Source organism: Podarcis tiliguerta (assembly GCF_965153285.1).
Source record: "Podarcis tiliguerta genome assembly, chromosome: 2".
NCBI classification, from domain to species: Eukaryota; Metazoa; Chordata; class Lepidosauria; order Squamata; family Lacertidae; genus Podarcis; species Podarcis tiliguerta.
This window is the reverse complement of record NC_139535.1, coordinates 113,737,336-113,763,510: the sequence shown is the minus strand read 5'-3', so window position 1 is coordinate 113,763,510 and position 26,175 is coordinate 113,737,336. Positions and strand designations below refer to the sequence as shown.

The following is a 26,175-nucleotide window of genomic DNA, read 5'->3' as shown; positions in this document are numbered from 1 at the left end:
TGTTCAGCTCTTTCTTATCAGAAGAAAACCCACATACAAGCCAGAAAGGCTACCGAAAGTCTTTAGGACAACTGGCTGATAAATTCAGTCTTGATGGAGCATTTGAATCAGTGGATCAGTGATAGACTTTGTATTGTATTGATTTATCTAATGAGACTTATCAGGGCTGCACTTATCATAGATGGAAAATGTGCAGTTGTGCCAAGTTCTGTTCCTAAATGACAAAAAGAAACCCCTCCCAAAACAAACTCTTCCAGATTTCATTATATTTTATGCACAAATCATTGGAATGCTTCCTTCATTTTCACCAAATGGCTTTTTAAACTTCTTCCCCCGTATCAGTAACATTTGCCCAATATAAGCCCGCTGTGACCGAGTCCAGAATGATCAATTGCACCAGCGAACAGGACTAGGATCAAAGTTTCTTGTGGCCAATTAATTCTCCATTAATTACTGGTGTGTCAGTTTTATAATTATTTTCAGGGCACTCTGCCCCACTATACATAATTGGGTGTATGTCTTTAAAAAAAAAAGCAACCATATAATTGGTTTTGCCAGGCTATTTAAAACAACCCTGTCCATTACTAGCCTGGGAAAGGCAAAGTCTGGTTGAAGAATTCTTATCAGCTGGAGACACTTATATATAGTGAAATAGGTGTGGGGTTTTTCTTTGTTGAAGAATCTGCAGAACGAGAAGCTAACATCGACATAAAATGACTAAAAAACACCTCTCACAGCCCAACTGTGAGATGGGTAAGTATTTATTAGCATTGCTTATTATTTAGGCTGCAAGTGGAGATGAGGTTTCTGTTCTGTTGGGTAGTTTAGGTTTTTCCTGTAGCATTCACATTCCCTCCAACATTTCTCAAAATAAAATAGGGACATCCTATTCTATTCTTATTCTATTCATTCCCCACCCATCTGACTGGGTTGCTCCAGCCACTCTGAGGACCTTCCGACATATATAAAAACATAGTAAAACATTTTTAAATCTTCCCCATACAGATGTATTCTAAAGGTTGTATAGTTATGTCTCTCCTTGGCTCAGAGGGCTGGATAATTCCATACCCTCCAACATTTCTCCTAAGAAAATAGGGACACCCTAAGGAAAAGCGGGCGATTCCAGGGTCAAATCAGAAACTGGGACAGAAACTGGAAAACAGGGACACTTGGAGGGTCTGCATTAAGATGGGTGCAATCCTGTATCTACCGTACTTTCTCCATCAAGGTCAATGGGACTTCCTACTAAGTAGACATGCATAGGGCTTGTCCTGTGAGTCAGATAAGGCTTTGATGGTCCCCTTTCCTGCGTGCTCTGGAAATGTGATTTGGATTGCATATGCTGGTCTAATTTGTGGATGATGCAGTCTCCTTGTGGAGGGACTGGAAGTGATGGGCTTTTGGTCCTGCAGGGTAACCAAAGGCAAAAGAGGAGGTGCCCACAAAAGCCATTGTAGCAGATGCTGTTGCATCCTTCCATGGTCAGCTACACACATAGCTGTTAAAGGTATAGGCACCTGAACCTGAAATAACACAACTTACTTTCTTCTCCCTCTTTCTTGTATTGTTTAGGTTGCTCCCCAGCTTTGAACAAATGTTATTTTATTTGTATAGGCATTTAAGATGTCCCCCTCCCTCCATTTTTCCTTGTATGTGATTAATTGAAAAATTGCATTTACAAATCTGTTGCTGTTTTTATTTAAAACAGCCCTATACTTCTTTGAATCTTACCCACCCCCTGCCAGAAGGTCCTCCTGGCTGCCTTATTCAAAGAATCTGTGATCCTGGACAGACAAAATAATAGCAGTCTACAAATATTTATCTAAAGTATTTCTTGACTGCCCTTCATTAAAAGAATCCTGTGAGTTTGCAAAAAGAAAAGCAGACAGATGACTTGCAGTGAGCAACTGTAACATGCATTTTGGCAGCATTTTGGTGATCTGGTTCTTAGCTAGGCTGTCGGGACATCCTGGACAGAGAAAGTGCCCACAGAAACATTTGTATAAGCAATAAGCAAGGGCTGAAATGGCCCAATGGCTCTGGCGAGTCTTAATTTCTTCCCTTTAATCTTAGCCCCCGTACATTCATGTGACTTTTAATGTCTAAGGTCAAGGGTTGCTTTTGTTATAAGAAAAAAAACTGCTCCCTGTCCCTTATGGGGTACCCAAGAGCTCATATAGAGTCATTATGTAGGTTCCCTGTCAGTAGGAGAAAATAACAGAGGCCAGCCAGAGAATATTGAGAACCAAAGCAGCTAGTAAGCCTAATCTTTATTAACTGTTACAACAAGGTGCTCACAACCACACGCAGGAGACAGGAGGGACCCTGAACAATGGTGCACAAGCACTTATGTAGACATTTGGAATTGCCCACCCTTGAGCCCAAGACCACCCCCCCATACATCTTACATACATCAGAGAAGGGGCTGTCTAGAACAGAATCCTGTCTGACACGAAACCTGTTGATGGGTTTACCTGGCTGTTAATGGATTTACCTGGACAGCCTGGCTAGTCTTTTGTGATGATAAATACTTAATTCCTGAGTCCAGGTCACAGGCTCGCCCTATTCATATCTTATATGTGCGCTTAAGGCGGGATTTGTGAGCAAAGAGACAATGGGGAGGTTTTTCCCATTTCCTCCCTCCTTGCAGAGAAACATTTGAGGTCAATTTGGGAGAGATAAAATGGTTTCAGGACTTTTCCCCCCTGTACTGTTTCAGACATACAGTTTATATATTTATGTGTGTGTTTGCTTGGTACATTTAATTTATATCTTAGACCTTATAATTCTCATAACGCTTTAAAACCCTCTTCGCCCCTGTTTTGGTTTTTACAAAATGCTGCAAAAGACAGAATATCCAGTTAAAAGAACCATGGTAAGTAGAAAAGAGCTCTGGGACATGGCAGAACTGCTGGCAGTTAAGAGGAGACAATGCTGGATTAGATAGACAAATATGTTTGATTTGGTTTAGATCAACTTAGAGCTGTTTCTGTTAGCTTTTTTTTTTTAAAGGACTCTACCATTGGTGGCTTAAAAGGCAGCAAAGCTGTTTTCTCCCAGCTGTGTTTCAAGCTTAATCTGCATATTTCTGTACACACCTGATGTGCATTGCCTAATTTGTTTCCCTCCACCTCCCCCAACTCCTGTTCAATGAAGACGTCCTCTGCGCAAGCATACACTGTCTTCTGCACATGCCCAACAGCTGCCTCAAATTTACACATCTCAGCAGTGGCGTAGCGTGGGTTGTCAGCACCCGGGGCAAGGCAAGTAATTTGCGCCCCCTAACCCGTGGATTTGCGCACCCTAACCCGTGGATTTCCGCACCCTAACCCTAACCCCCAGATGTTGCGCCTGGTGCGGCCGCCCCCCCCTGCACCCCCCACGCTACGCCACTGCATCTCAGTTTAACTGTAATGTGAATGTGGCTTACGTTTTCCTTTTGGATGGAAGAGGAGTTGAGAGAAGAAATAGCACCAAACAGCGCTATTTCTCAAGGAACTGCACTCTGCATCGTTTGTGTGGCTTCAAACACCAGCGGTGGGAGCGCAGGGGAGCCGGAGTAAATGGTAATGTGCTTATAAATCAACAACAACAAATACCTTGTATGTAGATATTGATATGCTGATGAGCCACCAAGTTTATAGATCAAATATTGATTGCTGGTGCTGGGAAGAAGCTAGCCCTGCAGTCCTGGGCATGTGGACCACAATTCAACATGAGCTAAGTATGAGGCTTGACAACCATATGTCAGGAGTGCTCTGATGGTGTTTCCTGCTTGGCAGGGGGTTGGACTCGATGGCCCTTGTAGTCTCTTCCAACTCTATGATTCTATGCATGCAGCACCTATAAACTAAGTAATTTCTATTGCGTTCAGTGCAACTTACACTCCAACAAGTGAGTGTCAGATTGCAATTTTTCAGAGCAATTGTGTCCTCTCTTTAGGGCTGGACCAAGGAATAATAAAATCACAGAGATTTTATTTAGAAGACATCTGGTTTTATTTAGAAGACATCTAAAGGCAGCCCGGTTTAGGGAAGCTTTTAATGTTTAATAGGTTATTGTATTTTAATATTCTGTTGGAAACTGCCCAGAGTTGCTGGGGAAACCCAGCCAGATGGGCAGGGTATATTATTATTATTATTATTATTATTATTATTATTATTATTATCTAGTCCAACCCCCTGCAATGCAAGAATCTCAGCTCAAGCATCCATGACAGATGGCCATCCAACCTCTGCTTTAAAACTTCCAAAGAAGAAGAGTCCACAACCTCTAGAGGGAGACCGTTCAACTGCCAAGCAGCTCTTACTGTCAGAAAGTCTTTCCTGATGTTTAGTTGGACTCTTCTTTCTTGTAACTTGAAGCCACTGGTTAGGGTCCTAGTCTCCAGAGCAGAAGAAAACAAGCTTGTTCCCTCTTCTGTGTAACAGCCCTTGAGATATTTGAAGATGGCTATCAGATCTCCTCTCTGTCTCTTCCTTTCCAGGCTAAACATACCCAGCTCCTTCAAGCGCTCCTCATAAGGCTTAGTTTCCAGACCCTTGATCATCTTGGTTGCCCTCCTCTGCACACCTTCCAGCTTGTCAACATCCTTCTTAAATTGTGGTGCCCAGCACTGGACACAGTATTCCAGGTGTGGTACTATTACTTCCCTTGATCTGGACACTATACTTCTGTTGATGCAGCCTGGAATAGCACTAGCTTTTTTAGCTGCTGCATCACACTGTTGACTCATGTTCAGCTTGTGGTCCACCAAGACCCCGAGATCCTTTTCACATGTGCTGCTAGTATAAGATAGGTGTCCCCTATCTTCTATTTGTGCATCTGGTTCTTCCTGCCTAAGTGCAGAACCTTACATTTGTCCCTATTGAAATTCATTTTTTAGCATGGCCCACAAGTGCTTCTGACCATTTTACATGTGAGTAATGGGCATGTTTGCAATGTGAATGGGCATTCTGGCTTGTGTAGGCTTTACACTCATCTTAAAAACTCTGTTGTGTTAAGGCTTATGTGTGAATCCCCCAGTCTAGCTCTAATCTAAAGAGTGCAGGTGCCGCGCCGGTGCGGACTACTCTTGTTGTTGTTTAGTCATGTCCGACTCTTCGTGACCCCATGGACCGGAGCATGCCAGGCACTTCTGTCTTCCACTGCCTCCCACAGTTTGGTCAAACTCATGCTGGTAGCTTCGAGAACACTGTCCAACCATCTCATCCTCTGTCATCCCCTTCTCCTTGTGCCCTCCATCTTTCCCAACATCAGGGTCTTTTCCAGGGAGTCTTCTCTTCTCATGAGGTGGCCAAAGTATTGGAGCCTCAGCTTCACGATCTGTCCTTCCAGTGAGCACTCAGGGCTGATTTCCTTCAGAATGGAGAGGTTTGATCTTCTTGCAGACCACGGGACTCTCAAGAGTCTCCTCCAGAACCATAATTCAAAAGCATCCATTCTTCGGCGATCAGCCTTCTTTATGGTCCAGCTCTCACTTCCATACATCACTACTGGGAAAACCATAGCTTGAACTATACGGACCTTTGTAGGCTTTAAGTAAAGGTAAAGGGACCCCTGACCATTAGTTCCAGTCATGACCGACTCTGGGGTTGCGGCGCTCATCTCGCTTTATTGGCTGAGGGAGCCGGCGTACAGCTTCCAGGTCATGTGGCCAGCATGACTAAGCCGCTTCTGGTGAACCAGAGCAGCGCACAGAAACGCCATTTACCTTCCCACTGGAGTGGTACCTATTTATCTACTTGCACTTGACATGCTTTCCAACTGCTAGGTTGGCAGGAGCAGGGACCGAGCAACGGGAGCTCACCCCGTCGTGGGGATTCGTACCGCCGACCTTCTGATCAGCAAGTCCTAGGCGCTGTGGTTTAACCCACAACGCTTTATGCTCATCTTAATAACTCTCTTGTGTTAAGGCTCCTGTGTGAATCCCCCAGTCCAGCTCTAATCTAAAGAGTGCAGGCGCCGCTCCGGGGCGGACTACTCTGCATTTTCCTAGCTCCGCGCGTCTAGCTGCACCGGGAGGCGCCTTCTCCCTCCGCTCCCGCCTCTCGGCCGCACGGCGAACCAATGAGGGCAGCGGGGCCCGGCGGAGGGCGGGGCCAAGGCTCTTGATGGAGCTGAGCCATGGAGCCAGGAGGCGGCTGCAGGCGCCTGTGCTGCCGGCGAAGGTAAGGGTTGGGGGCGGCCAAGTTGGGGCGCGGGGCGCCCTGGCATGCATGCAGCTGCTGGAAGGGGGGGGGGGGAGCTGGGCGCCGTTGTCCGCCAAGGTTTGCACACGTGTCACCTTCTGCTGCGTCTTGCTATCCCAGGGGTCAAGCCGGTCGTGGGAATGAGACAAAGAGGGGAGGGGAAATAAGATGACTTAACCTAACTGTCCAGCCCAAGGTTTGGAGGAGGCGCTGCATTTTTAATGGAAAAAAAGAACCTCAGTTGAGGTTTTATTTTTATTTTTTCTCCCACCCCTTGGGTGTTTTTCTAAATAAATGCAAGGATTATCAGGCGAGCCACCAAACTTGCTTTGGAGGAAGACCCGGGGAACTGGCCTTGTCTGAACGTGGTTTTCAAAGGAAGAGGTTTAATTCTCGCCGAGTCTCCAACTTTCGCGTGTCTTTTGAAATGCTTTGCCCTCCGGAGCTGCCGTGCATTTCGGGGAAGCACTTGCTTGCTGCTGGCCTCCATTTGCTTCTGAAATCGTTTGCACAACTCCCTCGCCCTTACTCTCTTCCAGAAAACTCTAGGTTTTGCATGAAACCCGGCATGTTTTTTTTTCTGGTGGTTTGCTCTGAAAATAGGAGCTTTCCTGCTATCCTCAGGCGCCTGGTTTGGGGGGGGTGGAAGGTTGCTGATACGGTTGCAAGGTTGCGTTTTCACGTGGGTCGTTATCTCAAGTGAAATCAGTGGAGGAAGGGAAAGCATCTCTTTCCAAACCAAACAGAGTTGCAAGTCAGCGTGACCGGAGGGCATGTTCCTTTCCAGTTCTAAGTGGCCCGATCCTTTCCACCCCTTCCTCTCCTTCCCCCAGGGGATACTCCTAGAGATGGTATTCTTGAATAATGCACCAAGCCTTGCCTGGGAGTCCATCCCAGATTTTTATTCTGGTCTGGGAAGGCAGAAGAGGGCACTCTGGGAAAAGCAAAGAGATAGGGATGACTCTTGTTTAGCATGTGACACTTGCAACCCAGTCTAAAGCATGTTTACTTGGACTTTACAAGGCCAGGTGTTACCAGTGGGGTTTTATTTCCAGGTAAGTGCGTTTAGAATGGAAGCCTAAATCCTGTCTTCTGTTTCAACACTTTAAGCAATAAGGCTGTGCCTTATTTCTAGGCCTCCAGGTGTACAGGACTCTCACTGTCTGAAATACAGGAACACTGTACTTCTGAATGCCACGTGCCAGGGAGAAACAGGCAAGAGTCATAATTTTCGTAGGTTGCCTGTGATTTCCCTAGGGGTCTTCTGTTGCGAACAGAATATTGGGCTAGATCAGGATTTCTCCAGCTTGGGTCTCCAGCTGTTTTTGGACTACAATCCCTGACCACTGGTCCTGCTGGCTAGGGGTGATGGGAATTGTAGTCCAACAACATCTGCAGACCCAAGTTTGGGAAACCCTAAGGAGCTAGAGCTCCTGCCAACCTAGCAGTTCGAAAGCACGTCAAAGTGCAAGTAGATAAATAGGTACCGCTCCGGCGGGAAGGTAAACAGCGTTTCCGTGCGCTGCTCTGGTTCGCCAGAAGCATCTTAGTCATGCTGGCCACATGACCCGGAAGCTGTACGCCGGCTCCCTCAGCCAGTAAAGCAAGATGAGCGCTGCAACCCCAGAGTTGGCCACGACTGGACCTAATGGTCAGGGGTCCCTTTATCTTTACCTTTAAGGAGCTAGATTAACCTTTGGTCTGACCTAGGAGGGAGCCTGTGTGTTGTGGAGCACAAATCTGCCCATTTCAGTGTTTTCTTTTCCATCTGGGCCTTGTTATGTTGCATTTTGTGTGAAGGAAATATATATATTTAAGTAATGCTTCATGAATAGGAACTAAAAACTAATCCCAGTGTATGTTCTGTATTTTCTTTTTCAGTTATCTTCTTGCAAAATGTTTGTGTGAGGTTACTCAGATTTTCTAGCAAATAACTTGAGTGCCATCCTTACAGCAAGGATTGTGTTATTGCATTGCCAATACAAAACAGAGAATTGTTTTTAAATAGTTACCACAGAGTCTCCCAAACTTGGGTTTCTAGCTGTTTTCTTGACTACAACTCCCATCATCCCTGACCACTGGTCCTGGTAGCTAGAGATGATGGGAGTTGTAGTCCAAAAACAGCTGGAAACCCAAGTTTGGGAAACACTGAGTTATTACAACGAAGACACAGGCCAGCCATTATTGTTGACACAAGTCAGTTAATATTGACATGGGGTCAGTCGTTTATTTTTAAAGCAAGGGGATTTGGTTGTTTCTGGCAATATAGTATAAATGAGTTGGCCAGACATACGTTGTCCTAAGGAATAATCATGCACAGTCTAAAACTGGGTGAGAGAACAGGATGTGATTCAACAACAGCACCACTGCTGAGTTTTGTTCTTAAACTCAGACTTGCGGGTGAAGACTGGTAGATGTCGGTCTTCATGATGCACTGTGTGTCTTGTGACACAGACAGTGAAAAATGACTTTTCACAAAAGCTCAGATAAGGGCCCTCTAGTTTAACAGTGTTCATTTGTTTTCAACGCTGCTAACCATGTGTGGTTACTCCTCTTAAATACCTATTGGTCCCATGAGGGGGAGAGTCCAAATTTAGCAGGAACTAAAAACATTATTTGCATTTACTTCGAGGCAAATAATTGGAAGGATGGAGTAGGAAGGTTCAGATTTCAGCTCTGCATTAATCGCTAAACTGTTGCACCTTATACATATGTATTCTCTCATCCTCTTTTATTAATGCTTAAGGTTGAAGGCCTGACCCCACTTACCTGGGAGTAAGCCCCATTAAATGCAATGCAAAGTCCTTCTGAGTAGACATACCGTATTTTTCACTCTATAAGACGCACCAGACCACAAGACGCACCTAGTTTTTGGAGGAGGAAAACAAGAAAAAAAATATTCTGAATCTCAGAAGGCAGAACAGCAAGAGGGATCGCTGCGCAGCGAAAGCAGCAATCCCTCTTGCTGTTCTGGCTTCTGGGATAGCTGCGCAGCCTGCATTCGCTCCATAAGACGCACACACATTTCCCCTTACTTTTTAGGAGGGAAAAAGTGAGTCTTATAGAGCAAAAAATATGGTAGTTAGGCTTGCACTGTTACTTGAGCTGCGAAACTATATTTCTTCTCTCTTGCTGGGGGAAGCTGGAGTCAGTCCTAATTCCAAATCGATTGCAGTTTTGGATCAAAAAGTGGGGAGAAGCGGTTGAATTTAGATGGTGTGTTGTAGGCAACTGATCCTTGTTCAAACCGGCATAAGTGCCAGTGATTCTAACAGATATGGTTTTCCCCTCCCCTCCTTTATCTCTTCTCATCAGACTGCTTCCGTATTTTGGCTTGAGAATATTCTGCCCATTTCCTGGAAACTTGGGGAGGTGTACATTATGATACACAGAGATACAGATACACACACATACTTAACAGTTAACGCCAAAGTAGTCTTCCCAGTGGGTCACAAAACCAGTTACATAAACAATACAAAACCAGTTACATAAACATTTAAAATATAAGCAGACATAATTAAAGTACACAATAAAAAAACCCCCATTAAAATAGCACAGCAATTAAAACAGGTGACTTGAGTGGAGAGATCAAGGGAGTAGCTGGGTAAACAGGCTAGCCCCTTCTGTGCTCACGGTTGACCAAAGCCATTGCACTTTAGGTATTGTATATTACATGTGTGTGTAGGTCACATAGCACCATTCTCTTTAAAAAGCCACCTCTGGAAAAAGGACCTCTGAACCCTGTCTGCAAGCACAAACTGCTTGCAAATGTATGCCAAAGTGATGGCGGTCACACCTTGCCTGCCCCATACCTGGTGCCGCATAAAATTTAGGGGGACAGTTGTGTGTGTCTTGGCAGAAATGCCTTTGTGGGTCACAGTAGGACCTCTTCTAGGGCTAACTACATCCATGGGTCAGAGTCTCATCGCACCAGCTGCTTTTTGCTTTCCTGTTGTGATCATTGACTCAAATGAGTGTTTGTGCATAACCTATAATTAGCTTCTGGGGAAGAATGGCTTAGCCGTGAAACTTACTGGGTGGTCTTGGAGAAGTAGGCGGTTTGAACAGGTACCAGCAGTCTTGTCATCTGAGCCAGCCAAAGACATTCTGCTGTCTGAGGCAAAGGAAGATGACCTCCGCCGCCGCCCAGTTCGATGTATAAAAGCCGGACAGTTGAAATATTAGTCGTTGAGCATCTCCTGTTACTGTGGGACGCGGGTGGCGCTGTGGGTAAAACCTCAGCGCCTAGGACTTGCCGATTGCATGGTCGGCGGTTTGAATCCCCGCGGCGGGGTGCGCTCCCGTTGTTTGGTCCCAGCGCCTGCCCACCTAGCAGTTCGAAAGCACCCCCGGGTGCAAGTAGATAAATAGGGACCGCTTACCAGTGGGAAGGTAAACGGCATTCCGTGTGCTGCGCTGGCTCGCCAGATGCAGCTTGTCACGCTGGCCACGTGACCCGGAAGTGTCTGCGGACAGCGCTGGCTCCCGGCCTATAGAGTGAGATGAGTGCACGACCCTAGAGTCTGGCAAGACTGGCCCGTACCTTTACCTTTACCTTTATCTCCTGTTACTAGGTCTAAGGGAACCAGTAAAGGCTTTGAAATGGTTTAATGCTTCCACCAGGGAAACTATAAAAGCATATACATGACCCACTGTTGGGTTGTATCCAGGGCTGTGCATAGTCTTGAGTGGAACAGGCCTTTGCATGCAGAAATGAAACTTCACTTTCCTCCCCACTCTGCAGCTTAGCACGCACCCCCAAAATCTGCTCCAGGGGTCACCCAATCCAGCTTGTTGTCAAAGGGTTTGCCTGAGCTCCCCCAGCAGGAATACTGGATGTGGACCATTTTGAACTCTACGGTTGGGCTTATCCTCTCCTGTTCATTTCTTTCCATATTAGCAACCACCTCTCTCTCTCTGTGCTGTCAGGAAGCCCATTTTCTCCCTTTCTGCCCCGTACAAGGCCAGCTGCTGAAATAAGGCAAGGATTGGGCATTCAGTTGAATCCATGTGTGTCCTGTGTTTTGTGGTTCTTTTAAACAAGGTGAGCCTGAAGCGTATGTGAGTTCGAGAAATCAACTTGAAATCAAGTTGCTAGAGAGAGCTGATCTCGCACTCAGCTGCTCCCCCCTATATATGCATGCTTGTTATTCATTTTCAATTTAGTGCGTACGTGAAATGGGCACCAGCAAGGGTGCCATAGCTCTGCAGCAGCTCACATGCCTTGCCTGCCCTTCAAGGATCTCCCATTAAAAGAATTTCGCTAGCGGGGCTGCTAAAGACCTCAGTGGAGAGCCACTGCCTGTCATCTGAGAGTGCTAGGCTAGTTTGCCTCCACGTAAGGACGCGGGTGGCGCTGTGGTCTAAACCACTGAGCCTAGGACTTGCCGATCAGAAGGTCGGCGGTTCGAATCTCCGCGACGGGGTGAGCTCCCGTTGTTCGGTCCCTGCTCCTGCCAACCTAGCAGTTCAAAAGCACGTCAAAGTGCAAGTAGATAAATAGGTACCGCTCCGGCGGGAAGGTAAACGGCGTTTCCGTGCGCTGCTCTGGTTCGCCAGAAGCAGCTTAGTCATGCTGGCCATGTGACCTGGAAGCTGTCTGCGGACAAACGCTGGCTCCCTTGGCCAATAAAGCGAGATGAGTGCCGCAACCCCAGAGTCGGTCACGACTGGACCTAATGGTCAGGGTCACTTTACCTTTTCCTTTAAGGTGACTTCACGTGTTGTGTGCATGTCCAGGTTTGTGACACTCAATGCAGCTGCGCACCCTTTGCACGCACGCAAAGCAGCCTCTCGGACGTGTCCCTTTGCACACCTTGCTGCCGAAAGTCAGATGTAGCAGATTTAAAGGATAGTAAACTTCCAGACACCTTTACTGCCCATAATTTTCTGCTTCTAGACTTGAACCCAGCTTTATAGAAAGATTATAGAAGAGCAGAGAGGCACTTGTGCCAGCAAAATGTGTGATATGGCACGTCGCAGAGAGGGTACTGCTTGCCCACGTGCCTTGCTAGGGCACAAGCCTGCAGTACTGAGCATTGTGTACAGTTCTTGTCCCACCTATTAAAAAAATGTTGTAGAGATGGAAAAGGTGCAGGAAAGTACATCCAAATTTATTAGAGGGCTGGAGCAACAACTCCATGAGGGACGGTTACAAAACTTGGGACTTTTTAAGCTTAGAAAAATACCGTATTTTTCGCCCCATAGGGCGCACCGGCCCATAGGGCACACCTGGGGGTTTTTTTTGGGGGGGGGAAATAAAGAAAAAAAATTATTCCCCCCCAGGTGTGGGGCTGGGGTGGGGGAAGCCCAAGCTTCCCCCGACCCCAGAACAGGCTGCTATCCGCAAGCCTAGGAGCCCGGCGGGAAGTCACGCCGGTCTCCCCAGGCTTCCGGATATCTGCCCGAAGCCCGGGGTGTGCAGCGCTGCGCTCCCTGGGCTTCGGGCAGCAGGCTGCTATCCGCAAGCCTAGAGAGCCCTGTGGGAACTCCCGCGGGCTCCCCAGGCTTGCGGATAGCAGCCCGAAGGCTGGAGAGCGAGAGGGGTCGGTGCGCACCGACCCCTCTCGCTCTCCAGGCTTCAGCGAAAGCCTGCATTCGCCCCATAGGACGCACACACATTTCCCCTTCATTTTTGGAGGGGAAAAAGTGCATCCTATAGGGCGAAAAATACGGTAGGTGGTGTGGTAGAGATGTCTCTATCCCATAACTTGGGGTTGTGCAGTGGAATTAATTGGCAGTAAGTTCAGGGCATGCGAAAGGGAGTCACTCTTACACACAACGTGCAGTTAATTTATGGAATTCACTGTCGTGAGATGTGGAAATGTCTTCCGACTTCCAGGGCTTAAACGGGAGGATTGGCTCATTCATGGAGGATGAGTCCATCGGTCATTATTAGCCGTAAAACAGAAGCGCCACTTCCAGTAGGGTTGCTTCTGCATTCTGTTTTTTTTTTTTAATGATATTTATTAAAAGTTTTATAGTTACAAAGATAGAAGAAAAAAAGAGAAAAAACACAAAATATATATAAATAAAAAAGGGGAAAAATACAAAGTTAAAAAATTAAAAAATACATCAAAAAGCCAAAAAAGAAAACAATACCTCCACCCAACCAAAGAAAAAACACAAACTTTTAAAAACACATCTTTTTTTCACATCTCTATCCTTCAATGACTTATTTCCTCGACCTCCACCCACCTCCCCTTTTTGTATTCCATTTAATAATTTGGATCAGCAAATCCTTTCCATCTTTCACTGCTTACTGTCTTTTAATTACCTTAATCTGTTTTAACCTTATCTTCCCATCAAAATCTTATAATTTATCTATACTTCAATCTAGTAAGAAAAAAGAAACCTTAAATCTTAAACCCTTAAATCCTAAAATCTTAAATCCTTATCATATTTCAACTAAAGTCATATAAATTCATTCCACCATCTCCCAACATTCCTTAATTATACAATATTATACTAAATAATGTTTTGAAAATTTCCAATCTTCTTCCACAGTCTCTTCTCCCTGGTGTCTTTTCTATCTTCTGCATTCTGAAATGGAGGTGTGATTTGAAATTACTGGGCATCTCTTGTTTCCTATAGCTAGGGGAATCCGTTTACCGCAAGCCGAAAGCTTCAGCTATGCCTCTGGGGGAAATGCATCGAGTAGTAGAGCGTGCTGTTTAATCAAGCCGAAGACCTTGATTGAATGAGGGCACAGTTCTTTTCTGACTTGTTGGAATGCGCTGGCCCTAGCCTCCAGAGGACGTGCTTCCCTCAGTCTGTTGGCCCTTCTGAAAGAGAGTGTCCTGCTTTTCCATCCTTATTATCCGTTGGGAAGATTCTTGGGAAGAAATGTGGGAACCACAAGTCCAGTCTTCCCCAACCTGGTGCCTTTTGGACTTCAGTTACCACCAGCATCAGTCAGTTGGAGGAGGTTAAAGGTAAAGGGACCCCTGACCATTAGATCCAGTCATGACTGACTCTGGGGTTGCGGCGCTCATCTTGCTTTATTGGCCAAGGGAGCCGGCGTACAGCTTCCGGGTCGTGTGGCCAGCATGACTAAGCCGCTTCTGGCGAACCAGAGCAGCGCACGGAAACGCCTTTTACCTTCCCGCCGGAGCGGTACCTATTTATCTACTTGCACTTTGACGTGCTTTCGAACTGCTAGGTTGGCAGGAGCAGGGACCAAGCAACGGGAGCTCACCCTGTCACAGGGATTCGAACCGCCAACCTTCTGATCAGCAAGTCCTAGGCTCTGTGGTTTAACCCACAGCGTCACCCGTGTAATTCTGAATGGAACAGTTTTGGCAGGATGCTTCCCCCCCACTCTTTGATGGAAGCATATCCGTGCAATGGCTTCAGCTAAATAAATATTATCTGTATTATATCGTGGAGGTGAACTTGATTGTTAAATATTTTAATTGTAATGGAAAACTCCACAAGCAGACTAAGACCCTATTTGCTTTTGCTCTCAAGCTGCTTGCTAATCCATAATTCTGTATAACAAGTTTTTTCATGTATATTTCCTTGAAGTGAAAGCAATGCTAAAATTGACCTAGTTCTGACTCCTACCACCCACATCTGCTTCTCAGCAATTAGTGCTCCTGATTCACATTTTTAAAAAATGAGCAGCCATTTAAGTATTCAGAATGATACTTGCCTTGGTTAGTTTCCCTTCCGACTTGCTTAGGACCGGATGACAAATTGAGTCCTTTAAGTATTCCTTTCTTCTATGGCTGCCTTTCCTAGCCTTTTATCTCTTGTATTCATTTTCCTTCCCTCTACTTGTTCCCTTTGTTGAGCATAACATATACAATGGTACCTCAGGTTATAGACGTTTCTGGTTACAGACTCTGCTAACCCAGAAATAGTACCTCGGGTTAAGAACTTTACTTCAGGATGAGAATAGAAATCGCTCGGCGGCGGCAGGAGGCCCCATTAGCTAAAGTGGTACCTCAGGTTAAGAACAGTTTCAGGTTAAGAACGGACCTCCAGAACGAATTAAATTCTTAACCCGAGGTACCACTGTATTTACAAACTTTACGCATTTAGTCTGACCACTGAGATTTGAGCTTTCCTAGGGCAGAACTTCAAGGTTGTAGGAAGTGGTGTGGAATACTTGTATGTTAAGAAGCAGTTTTGAAAAATGTCGCAGTGATAGGGCCAGCCAATAGAACCTGAAGCTGGGTACTCCAGATGTTGGTGGACTCCAACTCCTATCATTCTCAGCCAAGCATAGCCTGTAGCCAGGGATGTTGGGCAATGCATTCTGGCAACATCTGGAGGGCCAAAGATTTCTAATCCCTGAAGGAGACAACTAGCATGTAAAAGGGATGGTCTGGGCTCCCCATTAAACCCTCCTTATCTCAAGCCTGCACCCTTGTTCGACTGAGAGTAGTAAACTGCCATATCAAAGTTCTGGCTCAAGCAGCCTCCTTTGTAAGAGGCATGAGAGAGTTCAGTGTTTATTAGGAAAGAAAGAGCTTGTTTGTTCTGGGGAAACATTACAAGAACAAACTATCTCAGACACATCTTGGAAGAGCTGTCTCTGCTATATAGACTGAACTGCAATTGGACTTTGGTATCACTGAAAGCTGTCTATTCCTGCAAGGTGGGAATGAGGGGGAATGTGGAACTGCAGACAGAAACTCTGGAACTTTGTATGTTCACCTTAAGGCTTGTTGTTTTCTTGCATTTATATCCCACCTTTTTCTCCAAGGAGCTTAAGGTGACATACATGGTTCTGCTCATTTATTCCCAAAAAACAACCGTGCGAGGTAGGATAGGCTGAAAGGCAGTGAGTGGCCCGAGGTCACCCAGCAAGCTTCATGGCCAAGTGAAGATTCGAACACAGGCCTTCCAGGTCCTCGTTTGACACCCTTAACCTTTCCCCCACACTGGCAAAGAGACACTCTTCTGCCAGTTTTGGCAAAACCAAACTTCCCTACCCCGAGGAAAAATGCTAATTACAGTGGACTTTCTGGTTATGAATTTAATTCATTTCAGAGGTCCATGTGCACCCTGAAAAATCCATAACCAGAAGTGTCACTTCTGCGCCTGCACGAGCAGCGAAACCCGGAAGAATACGCTTCTGGGTTTGCCACTTTTGCAGCCTGAAGATTACATATCAAGAGTGGTACGTAACCCTAGAGTCCACTGTAATGTTAATCACCCTTTGCTTGCAGCCAGTTTCTCCTCTTTTTTTGTGTCTCCTTCTAGTGGGCACCTGTCAGTCAAGTTCAAGAAATGGCACTTCTCAATGTAGTATCGAAATGTAGTATTGTAGTATTGAATGTAGTATTGAAATAAAAATACTCCACAGGTTGAAAAGTGGAGTTGAAAAGTGTAAATTCTAGCAACACTAGCCTTTTGGTTGGAGTTGCTTGGTAGATCGTTTGTTTAATTTGTTAGTTGCTTTATCTTGCCCAGGGCAGCCCAAAGCGACTTACATCCAAACAAACAGACAGACAGACAGATAGAAAACCCTACGTAGATACATTAAAACCAAGAGGAAAAATAAATGCATGAAAAACATCCCAAATGCATCAAACAAAAAATGATCCCTGGTTCCAAACGAATCAAGCGAGTGAGTCAAGACACTAACTATAAAATAAGGAAAATGTTCCTTGAGGAATTACCTGCTCTTCATATTCACACTTGCCTTCTGGTTGTATCGTTTTATGAGTAGATGAGGTCTGTCGTATTGACAGGTCCATCCACATGACTCGGAATTGGGCTTTTACATCCTTTACAGCAGTGTTTCCCAACCTTGAGCCTCCAGCTGTTTTCGAACTACAATTCCCATCATCCCTGACCACTGGTCTTGCTAGCTGAGGATTATGGGAGTTGTAGTCCAAAAACAGCTGGAGGCCCAAGGTTGGGAAATGCTGCTTTACAGCACTGGTTGGTAGTGACTACCTGTGATCGATGGGACTGTGAATAAAGACCTAGGGTTGAGAAGTGCCTGGAGTGGGATAGAAATTTACAAGGCATTTGGGTTGGACTCAATGGTGGTCTAGGAAACCCTGCTTTATTGTCTCTTCAGCATGGATTTAGTGAGCTAGATGATGCTTTGGCATGTCCACAAGCTGATTCGCTGGGGGTGCAGCATTTTATTATTATTTTTTATTGAGTTTATATACCGCCCTACAACCGGAGGTCTCAGGGCAGTTCACAGAAAAGATCACAACGTATATAATCAGAATGAAAACAACAACTGAATAACAGAAAAGAGCCCAATTTTAAAAGGGTATAGGATGTTGATTAGGTCAGGCAAAGGCCTGGTTAAAGAGGAACGCTTTTGCCTGGTGCCTAAAGGTGTGTAATGAAGGCGCCAGGTAAACTTCCTTGGGGAGAGCATTCCACAGACGGGGAGCCACTGCAGAGAAGGCCCTGTTCTCGTGGTGCCACCCTTTGCACCTCTTGAGGAGACACCAAAAGGAAGGCCTCAGAATATGATCTCAGGGTCTGGGTAGGTTCATATAGAAAGAGGTGGTCCTTGAGGTATTGTGGTCCTGAGCTGTTTAAGGTCCATGCATCTTGAATGCAGCAACACCATGTCTTTTTTAGACCTCAGCCATCTCGTCAATTCACCCACATCCTCCACTGTAAATGCTGTGCTCAAAAGGACATGTCTTTGGCTGTGTGGTTCCATGTGTGCTCCACTTCTCCACCATCTTTCCTTCCATCATCACAGAGCGATGTGTTCTCTTACATCTCCAGCCCCATCTTCCGCGGAAAAGGTGAAAAGAACAGACTCGGACTGTTGCAGAGTCTCATTAAACTTCGGGCACCCCATGCAGCCATGTCCTAATGATCTTTATTTCTTTGTGCTCTCTCCTAGTGAATGTGACCTCTTCTAAAGAGCCTGGCTCTACAGAGAAAGTTTCCACCATGACACCGGGGAAGGAGAGGGAAGCATTATACGGTAAATTTGCTATTTCATTCGTCGTCGTTTTAAGGAACTTGATGAAACTTTTCAGACTCAACGGACAGAAAATCTAAAAAAAACAATTCCTGTCTTTAATTGAATGTCTACTGTTTTCTCTGTCTTACGTACCAGTGCGAGATGTTAATTTGGGACAGTGTTTGGGTTTTTAAGAAATCATCGTTATTAAATTTCTATACAGTGGTACCTCGGGTTAAGTACTTAATTCGTTCCGGAGGTCCAGTCTTAACCTGAAACTGTTAAATTTCTATACTGTCCTTCATCTGAGGATCACAGGGAAGTTTACAATGTAAAAACACAAAAAGACATAATAAAAATTCTCTCTCGCTCTCTCTCTCTCTCACACACACACATATATATACCCCAGCAGTTTAAAAGGCAGCAGATAAGATGTTGATTAGGTCAGTCAAAGGCCTGGGAGCGGAAGAATGTTTTTACCTGGTGCTTAAAGATATGCAATGAAGGGGCCAAGCGAGCCTCCATAGGGAGAGCTTCCCACAAGCTGGGAGCTACTGCAGAAAAAGCCACTTCTCATGTTGCCACCCTCTGGACCTCTCGTGGAGGAGGCACACGAAGAAGGGCCTCAGGTAATGATTGCAGGGTCCGGTTCAGTTCATATGGTTTCCTTGAAATGAAGGTCTGTGAAGACTGTGATGTCTTTAAGGTATATGGTTTTATTTACGCATATATACAACCTGTGAAGAGGGACGCGGGTGGCGCTGTGGGTTAAACCACAGAGCCTAGGACTTGCTGATCAGAAGGTCGGCGGTTTGAATCCCCATGACGGGGTGAGCTCCTGTTGCTTGGTCCCTGTTCCTGCCAACCTAGCAGTTCGAAAGCACGCCAAAGTGCAAGTAGATAAATAGGTACCTCTCCAGCGGGAAGGTAAATGGCGTTTCCGTGCGCTGCTCTGGTTCGCCAGAAGTGGCTCAGTCATGCTGGACACATGACCTGGAGGCTGTACACCAGCTCCCTCAGCCAATAAAATGAGATGAGCGCCACAACCCCAGAGTCTGTCACGACTGGACCTAATGGTCAGGGGTCCCTTTACCTTTACAACCTGTGCATATAGGACAGAGAAGCTCACAGCAGATCTTCCTCCTTCATTAGGTTTCCAGCACAGAGTAAACAGGTGTCTCTCTTTGCCTCTTCTAGCATTCAGCTTTTCAACCCACCCACCAACTCTGGCTTTTGTTCTTCTACCTACCAGCGAAGCGGTGGTGAGGGCAAATGCCCACCTATTTGCTTCTACAGCAACTTCTTTGGATTTGTAAATCGCGTACTTAACTAGTCAGCCAAAGCTAGACAAAGGAACTGGTTTGGCAAGCTTGATCTTATTTCTTTATTAAAATTGTTATGTACCGCTGCATCATAAAAAATATATCACGGTGGTGATAGTCATTCTCTTATACGTTCCACTCCACACATGCAGAAACAGATGTTTTGGAAAGGGGCACAGTGTGTGGGGCCGAGTCTTCCCTCCCAACCTCATAACAATGCAATAGTGGATAACCAACCCTGATCTGGAAGGTCCCATTTTCTTTGCCCCCATCCCTGCTTTTAGGACTGGATAAGAAATGGGAGCAAGCCCCTGCGACTGAAGATCATTTGTCCAAGAAAACTGTAAGCATACTCTGTGGAACTGGGAGACACATTCTAGGAAATCCTTTAACTGCCAGCTTGTTAAATCCACCCAGCAGTGTTGCACAAGATAATTTTTACGGGCTCTGTATTCATGTTATCACCACCTCCCAGTCAATGTAATGGACGCTTTTTAGTTTGTCTTGAATTACGCCTATGGGCTTGTGCAGCTAGAAAACACTGCTATATAGGTCTATGTTCTCAAGGCCCTTTAAGAGGTTGGTTCTGTCTGAATTTCATAGAATCATAGAATAGAATCATAGAGTTGGAAGAGACCACAAGGGCCATCGAGTCCAACCCCCTGCCAAGCAGGAAACACCATCAGAGCACTCCTGACATATGGTTGTCAAGCCTCTGCTTAAAGACCTCCAAAGAAGGAGACTCCACCACACTCCTTGGCAGCAAATTCCACTGTCGAACAGCTCTTACTGTCAGGAAGTTCTTCCTAATGTTTAGGTGGAATCTTCTTTCTTGTAGTTTGGATCCATTGCTCCGTGTCCGCTTCTCTGGAGCAGCAGAAAACAACCTTTCTCCCTCCTCTATGTGACATCCTTTTATATATTTGAACATGGCTATCATATCACCCCTTAACCAAAGTGGTGTTGGGGAAGGTCAAACCAGATGGACCTCTGAGATGACTTTTATCTTTTGTAAACGTAGACCCTCCGTGCAGCTAACAACTTTGGCTTTAATGGGCTCCAGATCCCTGTGATCATGAAACCCAAAAAATACCTTCCAAACCCAAATATGTTGCCTTCAGGCCCTCTGAAAGAGAAATTATTCCACTGAGCCCCTTTCACCAGATGTGGACATAGCTTAGCACTCTGCTTCCTGAATAGCTTCAGTCTTGAGATCTTTTTCACAAATCTACATCACTTTCATAGGAACATAAGACAATGCATTTTTCCAAGTCAGACCAATGGTCTGTATATTATTATTATTATTATTATTAATAATTTCCAATTTATGACTCTCCCTTCACCCTAAGGTCCCAGGTCAGGTTGCAGCAATTAAAATGCAATGTTAAAAACAACATGCAGTTGCAAAAACCTTGGGTGGGAGGTGTCCTAAAAATGCACATATTAGGTGTCAAAAGCTAGGATAAAAAATTGTCATCAGCATGAAGATTGAATGGGTTGAAACTGGAACATTCGGCTCGCAAAGTGAGCATTTTGCTTCTGAGCTACGGCTCTTCCATGAATAGTTCCAGCCATTGCCTTCTAGGCAAGAAAATTTCATGCAGTACTGTAACTTGTGGGCCCTTTATCTTTGGAAGTTATTTATAGATTGCCCATTAATGCTTTTTTTAAATTCTAACAGTCTTGGTGGATTTGCCAAGTTGAAAGCATATGTGTTTGTTAGCCTGATTATTATTATTATTATTGTTACAGTGGTGCCCCGCAAGACGAATGCCTCGCAAGACGGAAAACCCGCTAGACGAAAGGGTTTTCCGTTTTTCAATGCGCTTCACAGGACGAATTTCCCTATGGGCTTGCTTCGCAAGACGAAAATGTCTTGCGATTCTTGAGATTTTTTTTCGCTCCCCACCCCCTTTTTCTAAGCCGCTAAACCGCTAATAGCCTTTTAGCAGCTAATGCGCTAATCCCTTAAGCCGCTAATAGCCGCTAAACCGCTAATAGTGCTAATCCACTAATCCGCTAATAGGGTTGCTTCGCAAGACGAAAAAACCGCTAGACAAAGAGACTCGCGGAACAGATTAATTTCGTCTTGCGGGGCACCACTGTATTTCATTTCATTTCATTTCTATACCGCTTTATATTTTTAAGAAAAATCTCAAAGCGGTTTACAGCATATTAAAACATTACAACAATCCAAAATCAAACATTTCTAAAAAAGTCAAATATAAAATATACAGTCAAAGCAACATAGTTAACAGGAAACTAAAATATTATCTTAAAGATTTCAAAATAAAACATTACAAAGGAGGTCTACTACAAAATACATATTCAACACAAACAAAGTTAACGAAAAAACCTTAAACATTTCCAAAGAAAACATTACAAAAGTCAAATATAAAATGCACATATAAAACATATAAACATACAACATTTTGCATACATTGGTTTAGAGAGGTGACTGTTTAGCCTAAACTTACGTCGCTTTCTTCCTGAGGTGAAAAATGTAATAAATATTTCAATTTTTAAAAAGGGCTGCGTCTTATCAGATGCCTGTTGGCACGGGAAGGGAAACTTCACTTTTCCATGCAAAGGCCGACACTGGTGTATCTGTTCTGCATGCGGCTCCTGACTTGCAGAGAGAATTCTATAAAAGAAAGTTATACCCCAGAAACTTCAGCATTAACCTTTACTGGTATTGGCTTGATTTTGGCCACCACATTGAGCGTCTTCCTTTCCGGTTTTCCTGTCAGGCAGAAATGAGTCATGCGTGAATCGTGGATTGTGGGCCATCTCTACTGCTGCAGTCCTCTGTTTACATGCAGCGATCCCACAACTTGAGCTCGGTTTACTCACACCATCGCAACCTTGCACGGGGTGGGGTGTGTGTGAAATAAGTAAATAAACTGAGAGCCGGGAAACCTGCCATTCTCTGCTCTCCTTTTAATTCTCAAAGCCCAGTAAGCGAAGGGACGGGCTTTGGGAAGGAGGTGTGATGGCTCTGGAACGCTGCCAGAGCCTTCTCATTGCTGTCCCAAAGGCAGTTAACAGAGCAGCGTCCCAGAGCCCTCGTGCCACCTTCCCAGGCACCCCAGAGGCCCGTAAGAAGGGCACCTCTTCGCTTATAGGCACCTCTAGGGAGGTGATGGAGGACCGTGGGAAGCTCTCAGGGCCCCCTACAACCGTCCCAGGCCCCAGTAAGCAGCCTTCCACCTTGCAGAGGGTAGTTCCGGGGGTCCCTTCCTTTGCACAATTTTGACCCCTTAGAACCGAACCCTCGCTTAAATGGCGGGTCCGCTATATATGGAAGCGAGCCCCGTGTAATGGAATAGGGTTTGTTGAGTAAATGTGCAAAGGTAAAGGGACCCCTGACTGTTAGGTCCAGTCGTGACCGACTCTGGGGTTGCGGCGCTCATCTCGATTTACTGGCCGAGGGAGCCGCCGTACAGCTTCCGGGTCATGTGGCCAGCATGACTAAGCCGCTTCTGGCGAACCAGAGCAGCGCACAGAAACGCCGTTTACCTTCCCGCTGGAGCAGTACCTATTTATCTACTTGCACTTGACATGCTTTCAAACTGCTAGGTTGGCAGGAGCAGGGACCGAGGAACGGGAGCGCATCCCGTCGTGGGGATTCGAACCGCCGACCTTCTAATTGGCAGGTCCTAGGATCTGTGGTTTAACCCACAGCGCCACCCGTGCATAGGAGTCTACGGTAAAGGTAGAATTTGCCAGTAATGGGGAAATTGCTCCAACTATCCACAAGTTATTTTCTTTTGGGGCTGGGCATGCAGTTTTTCTAAAAGAAAACGCTCGTGTCCATCTGAGCTGAAACTGACTCAGTTAACCCATTACTTTTAGCCTCTGGCTGGATAACTGAATTTTCTAAGAGCCGGTTTTCTGATGGGATTTAAGGAATGTAACGTAACTGTTTATACATAACACAGGTTCCCGTTCCCTGACGTAGAGGAAATTGAGTAGTTCATGAACAATCCTCGCTTTCTCTGTCTTCTTAAAACCATGATATAAACGATGACCAAAAGCCAGTTACAGTTCTGAATGCTCCAGTTAAAATGTTGCTCAGTGGTAGGCATAGGTAAGGACGATTCTTGGCCAATATTCTTGAAATAATGACTCGCTGGTTTTGTGCTGTTAAATATGTTGATTTTAATAGATGTGGTCACAGCTCAGTAGTTTTACCAGTCTGCGAAAGCAGGCTTTTAAACAATATTTCCTCAGGAGAGAAGAGCCAAGAAAACACAAGGTGACTTTCCTCCATGGAGTGGTTTTTCAGAACTCTTGAAATACTCAGCTTCTATGGAACAATCCTTGATTTTTGCAAGCAGTCTTTAGGCTTTTTCAGACCTGAAGAAGGAAATCAAATCTCCCCAGGTCTTCGCCGTTTTACAGGAAAGGTGCGCCCACAACTCTTTGAAACCACCAACGGAAAATATCTCTATATGCTTTTCATGTTCCTTGTTAGGTGTGGTATTTGGAAATTCTGCAGTAATGTCTACTTTTTCTTTAAACTGCCTAGTCTTGAAAATGTCCAAACTAGCAATGGAACATTAGCTGAGTAATGATTAGATCAGCTGAATCACTGCTTGAATTTCAAAGGACCAGAGAGGGATAATCTGATCATGGTTGACCATCATGGCAACTGTTTTTAGGAGGCTTTGGGTGGGGATGATTTGGCTAAAACTGGAGAATTCTGCATGGGGACTGTGGATTTCCCTAAAGGCTTCTCTACCTTCTTCCCAATGTGTTGCTAAAAGGCCGTTCTAATAGCTTACCTGTTGATAGCATCATACCCCAGAGGTCTTCTTCTCCAACTCCTTGCCATTGCATTGGCCAGAGGTTGAACTAGATGACCTGTCTAGTTCTCTTCCATATCTGTGATACTATGGGCAGGTCAGAAACTAAAAAAGAATATGCCACTTTGATGTGAAACCCAGTGAAACCTGGGGCTTAAATGACAGCTTTCTGCTCTCACCAGAACAAAGCAGAAAATTCACTATCGTCTAGTGCAGGGGTCGGCAACCCGCGGCTCCGGAGCCGCATGTGGCTCTTTTACACCTTTGCCGTGGCTCTGGGGCGGATACTAGCGAGGGGAGGAGGTGCATTGTGCGCCCCGACACTCCCCACTGTGGCGGGCGCTGTACTGGCTGTGACGTCGCATGGGGGCGGTGCGTGCGTTAGTCACGCACCGTCCCGACGTCACCCCGCCCGCCCGCCCGCTACATTGTAAGGGGCATGTACGCTGGTCACTGCATTGAAAGGGGGCATGTACGCTGGTCACTGTTTTGAAGGGGAGTGAAGAACACACACACACACAAAAAAGGTAACTTGTTAATTTAACGTTTATTTCTATGAGGAGGAGTAATTCTGAGGGGTCAAACAAAGAAATAATTAAAAAAGTGACAAAAAAGTTATTTTTATAATGACGAGTTTTGCGGCTCCCAGTTTTTTTTTCTTCGGAAACGGGTCCAAGTGGCTCTTTTTGTCTTAAAGGTTGCAGACTCCTGGCCTAGTGAAATCCCTAAGCACCAGGTTGAAATTCCCCTTCCCACTTGAAAGCCCTGTGCAAGACTGAAGCAAGCAACCCTGTAAAGACCGAAATCATTCAGCACGCCCCTAAAACCGAACTTCTCTCCTTTTGCTGACCTATATTTGTCAGGCAGCCTTACACACCTTTTAAAAGAGGACATTCCAGATTCTTTCTCTCTGCCAAGGCCTTGCGACAGCTTACACTTTTTGTCAGGTGGCCAGTTTTTCAGTACGCAACTTCAGGGAAGTCAACAACGGGCTGCATCTGTGTGCTACATCATGTTCCTTACACTTTCTCGTCTTTGTTTAACTAGCTAGGCAAGGTGAGTTTGGCTCATCTGGGGGTGGAATTCTTCCTGCAATGGTGGTTTTCATTACACAACTGTTGCTTTAAAGCCACCATGTCAACAGATCTGCTGAGTGGCATCGCCTCTTTAATTTGGGAGGCAGGGAAGGCAGAGGTGTAGGAGGAGAAACTGACTTCACAGCTGCAACAGAAAACCGTGTGTTATGTGCATCCTTACTGTTCCTGTTCCTCGACTATATATTGGTCTCTTCTACGCTTCCAAGGAGGCTGGTGTAAGTGGAGCTCAGCTTTCTTGGTACCTGGAAGCAAAAGCAAAATGCCACGTGGAGAATACAAATTAGAGTATAAGAGTGAGTAGAACCGGAGCGTTGGGGCAAGTGGGAGGGGGTAGAATAACATTTCAGGACTTGATGTAAAACTTTTTCCAGTGTCTTGTAGCTTTTCCCTTTTGCAGAGATTGGAGGGCTGTTTTGGGGAAAACCCTTGTTAGATGCCTCCCGTAGATCTGTGTCTACGTAGCACTCTTTGATGCAATTCTTGTTTGCTGATGGGAGAGTCAGTTTAATCCACAACTTCCCCATGGTTAAAAAAAAGAAGTTGTGCTCTGCACCTGAATTCTGTGCGTTACCCACATTTTTATCTTGAATAAAGCCGCAAGATGTGTTAAAAGGTGAACATTATTTTCAGCCCTTCTTGGACTGGACCCAAAGGGTCTGTCTAATCTAGCCTCCTGTGACCTCTCAAATGCCTTTGGGAAACTCAAAAGGCAAAAGCCGTTCCATCAAGATAAGGAATACTTGAATACTTTTTTAGAAATTTGGTATGTGCAAAATGGAGCCTCTGCACTTCAGTCAAGGAGCAGAACGAGCTTGGACTTCAAATGAAGGATATGCTATTATGTCTAGAGCAAAAAAA

General features: G+C 45.4%; 1 protein-coding gene across 5 annotated transcripts in view; it reads left to right on the top strand.

Moving 5' to 3' along the window:
* Nucleotides 1–728: 728 nt before the first annotated feature.
* The window catches only part of SLC11A2 (solute carrier family 11 member 2), a 70,964-nt gene continuing 45,517 nt past the window's right edge, over nt 729–26,175 (top strand). Inside the window, exons 1-3 of one of the 5 annotated variants that reach the window (XM_083427581.1) lie at nt 6,094–6,170; nt 7,247–7,406; nt 18,028–18,111. In XM_083427581.1, the coding sequence (XP_083283707.1) occupies nt 18,078–18,111 (34 nt within the window). In that variant the 5' untranslated portion in view covers nt 6,094–6,170; nt 7,247–7,406; nt 18,028–18,077. Of the gene's footprint in view, nt 754–6,059; nt 6,171–6,272; nt 7,407–18,027; nt 18,112–25,246; nt 25,611–26,175 lie in introns of those variants that run through there. The other 4 variants (XM_083427578.1, XM_083427579.1, XM_083427580.1 and 1 more) reach the window with 4 other exon arrangements.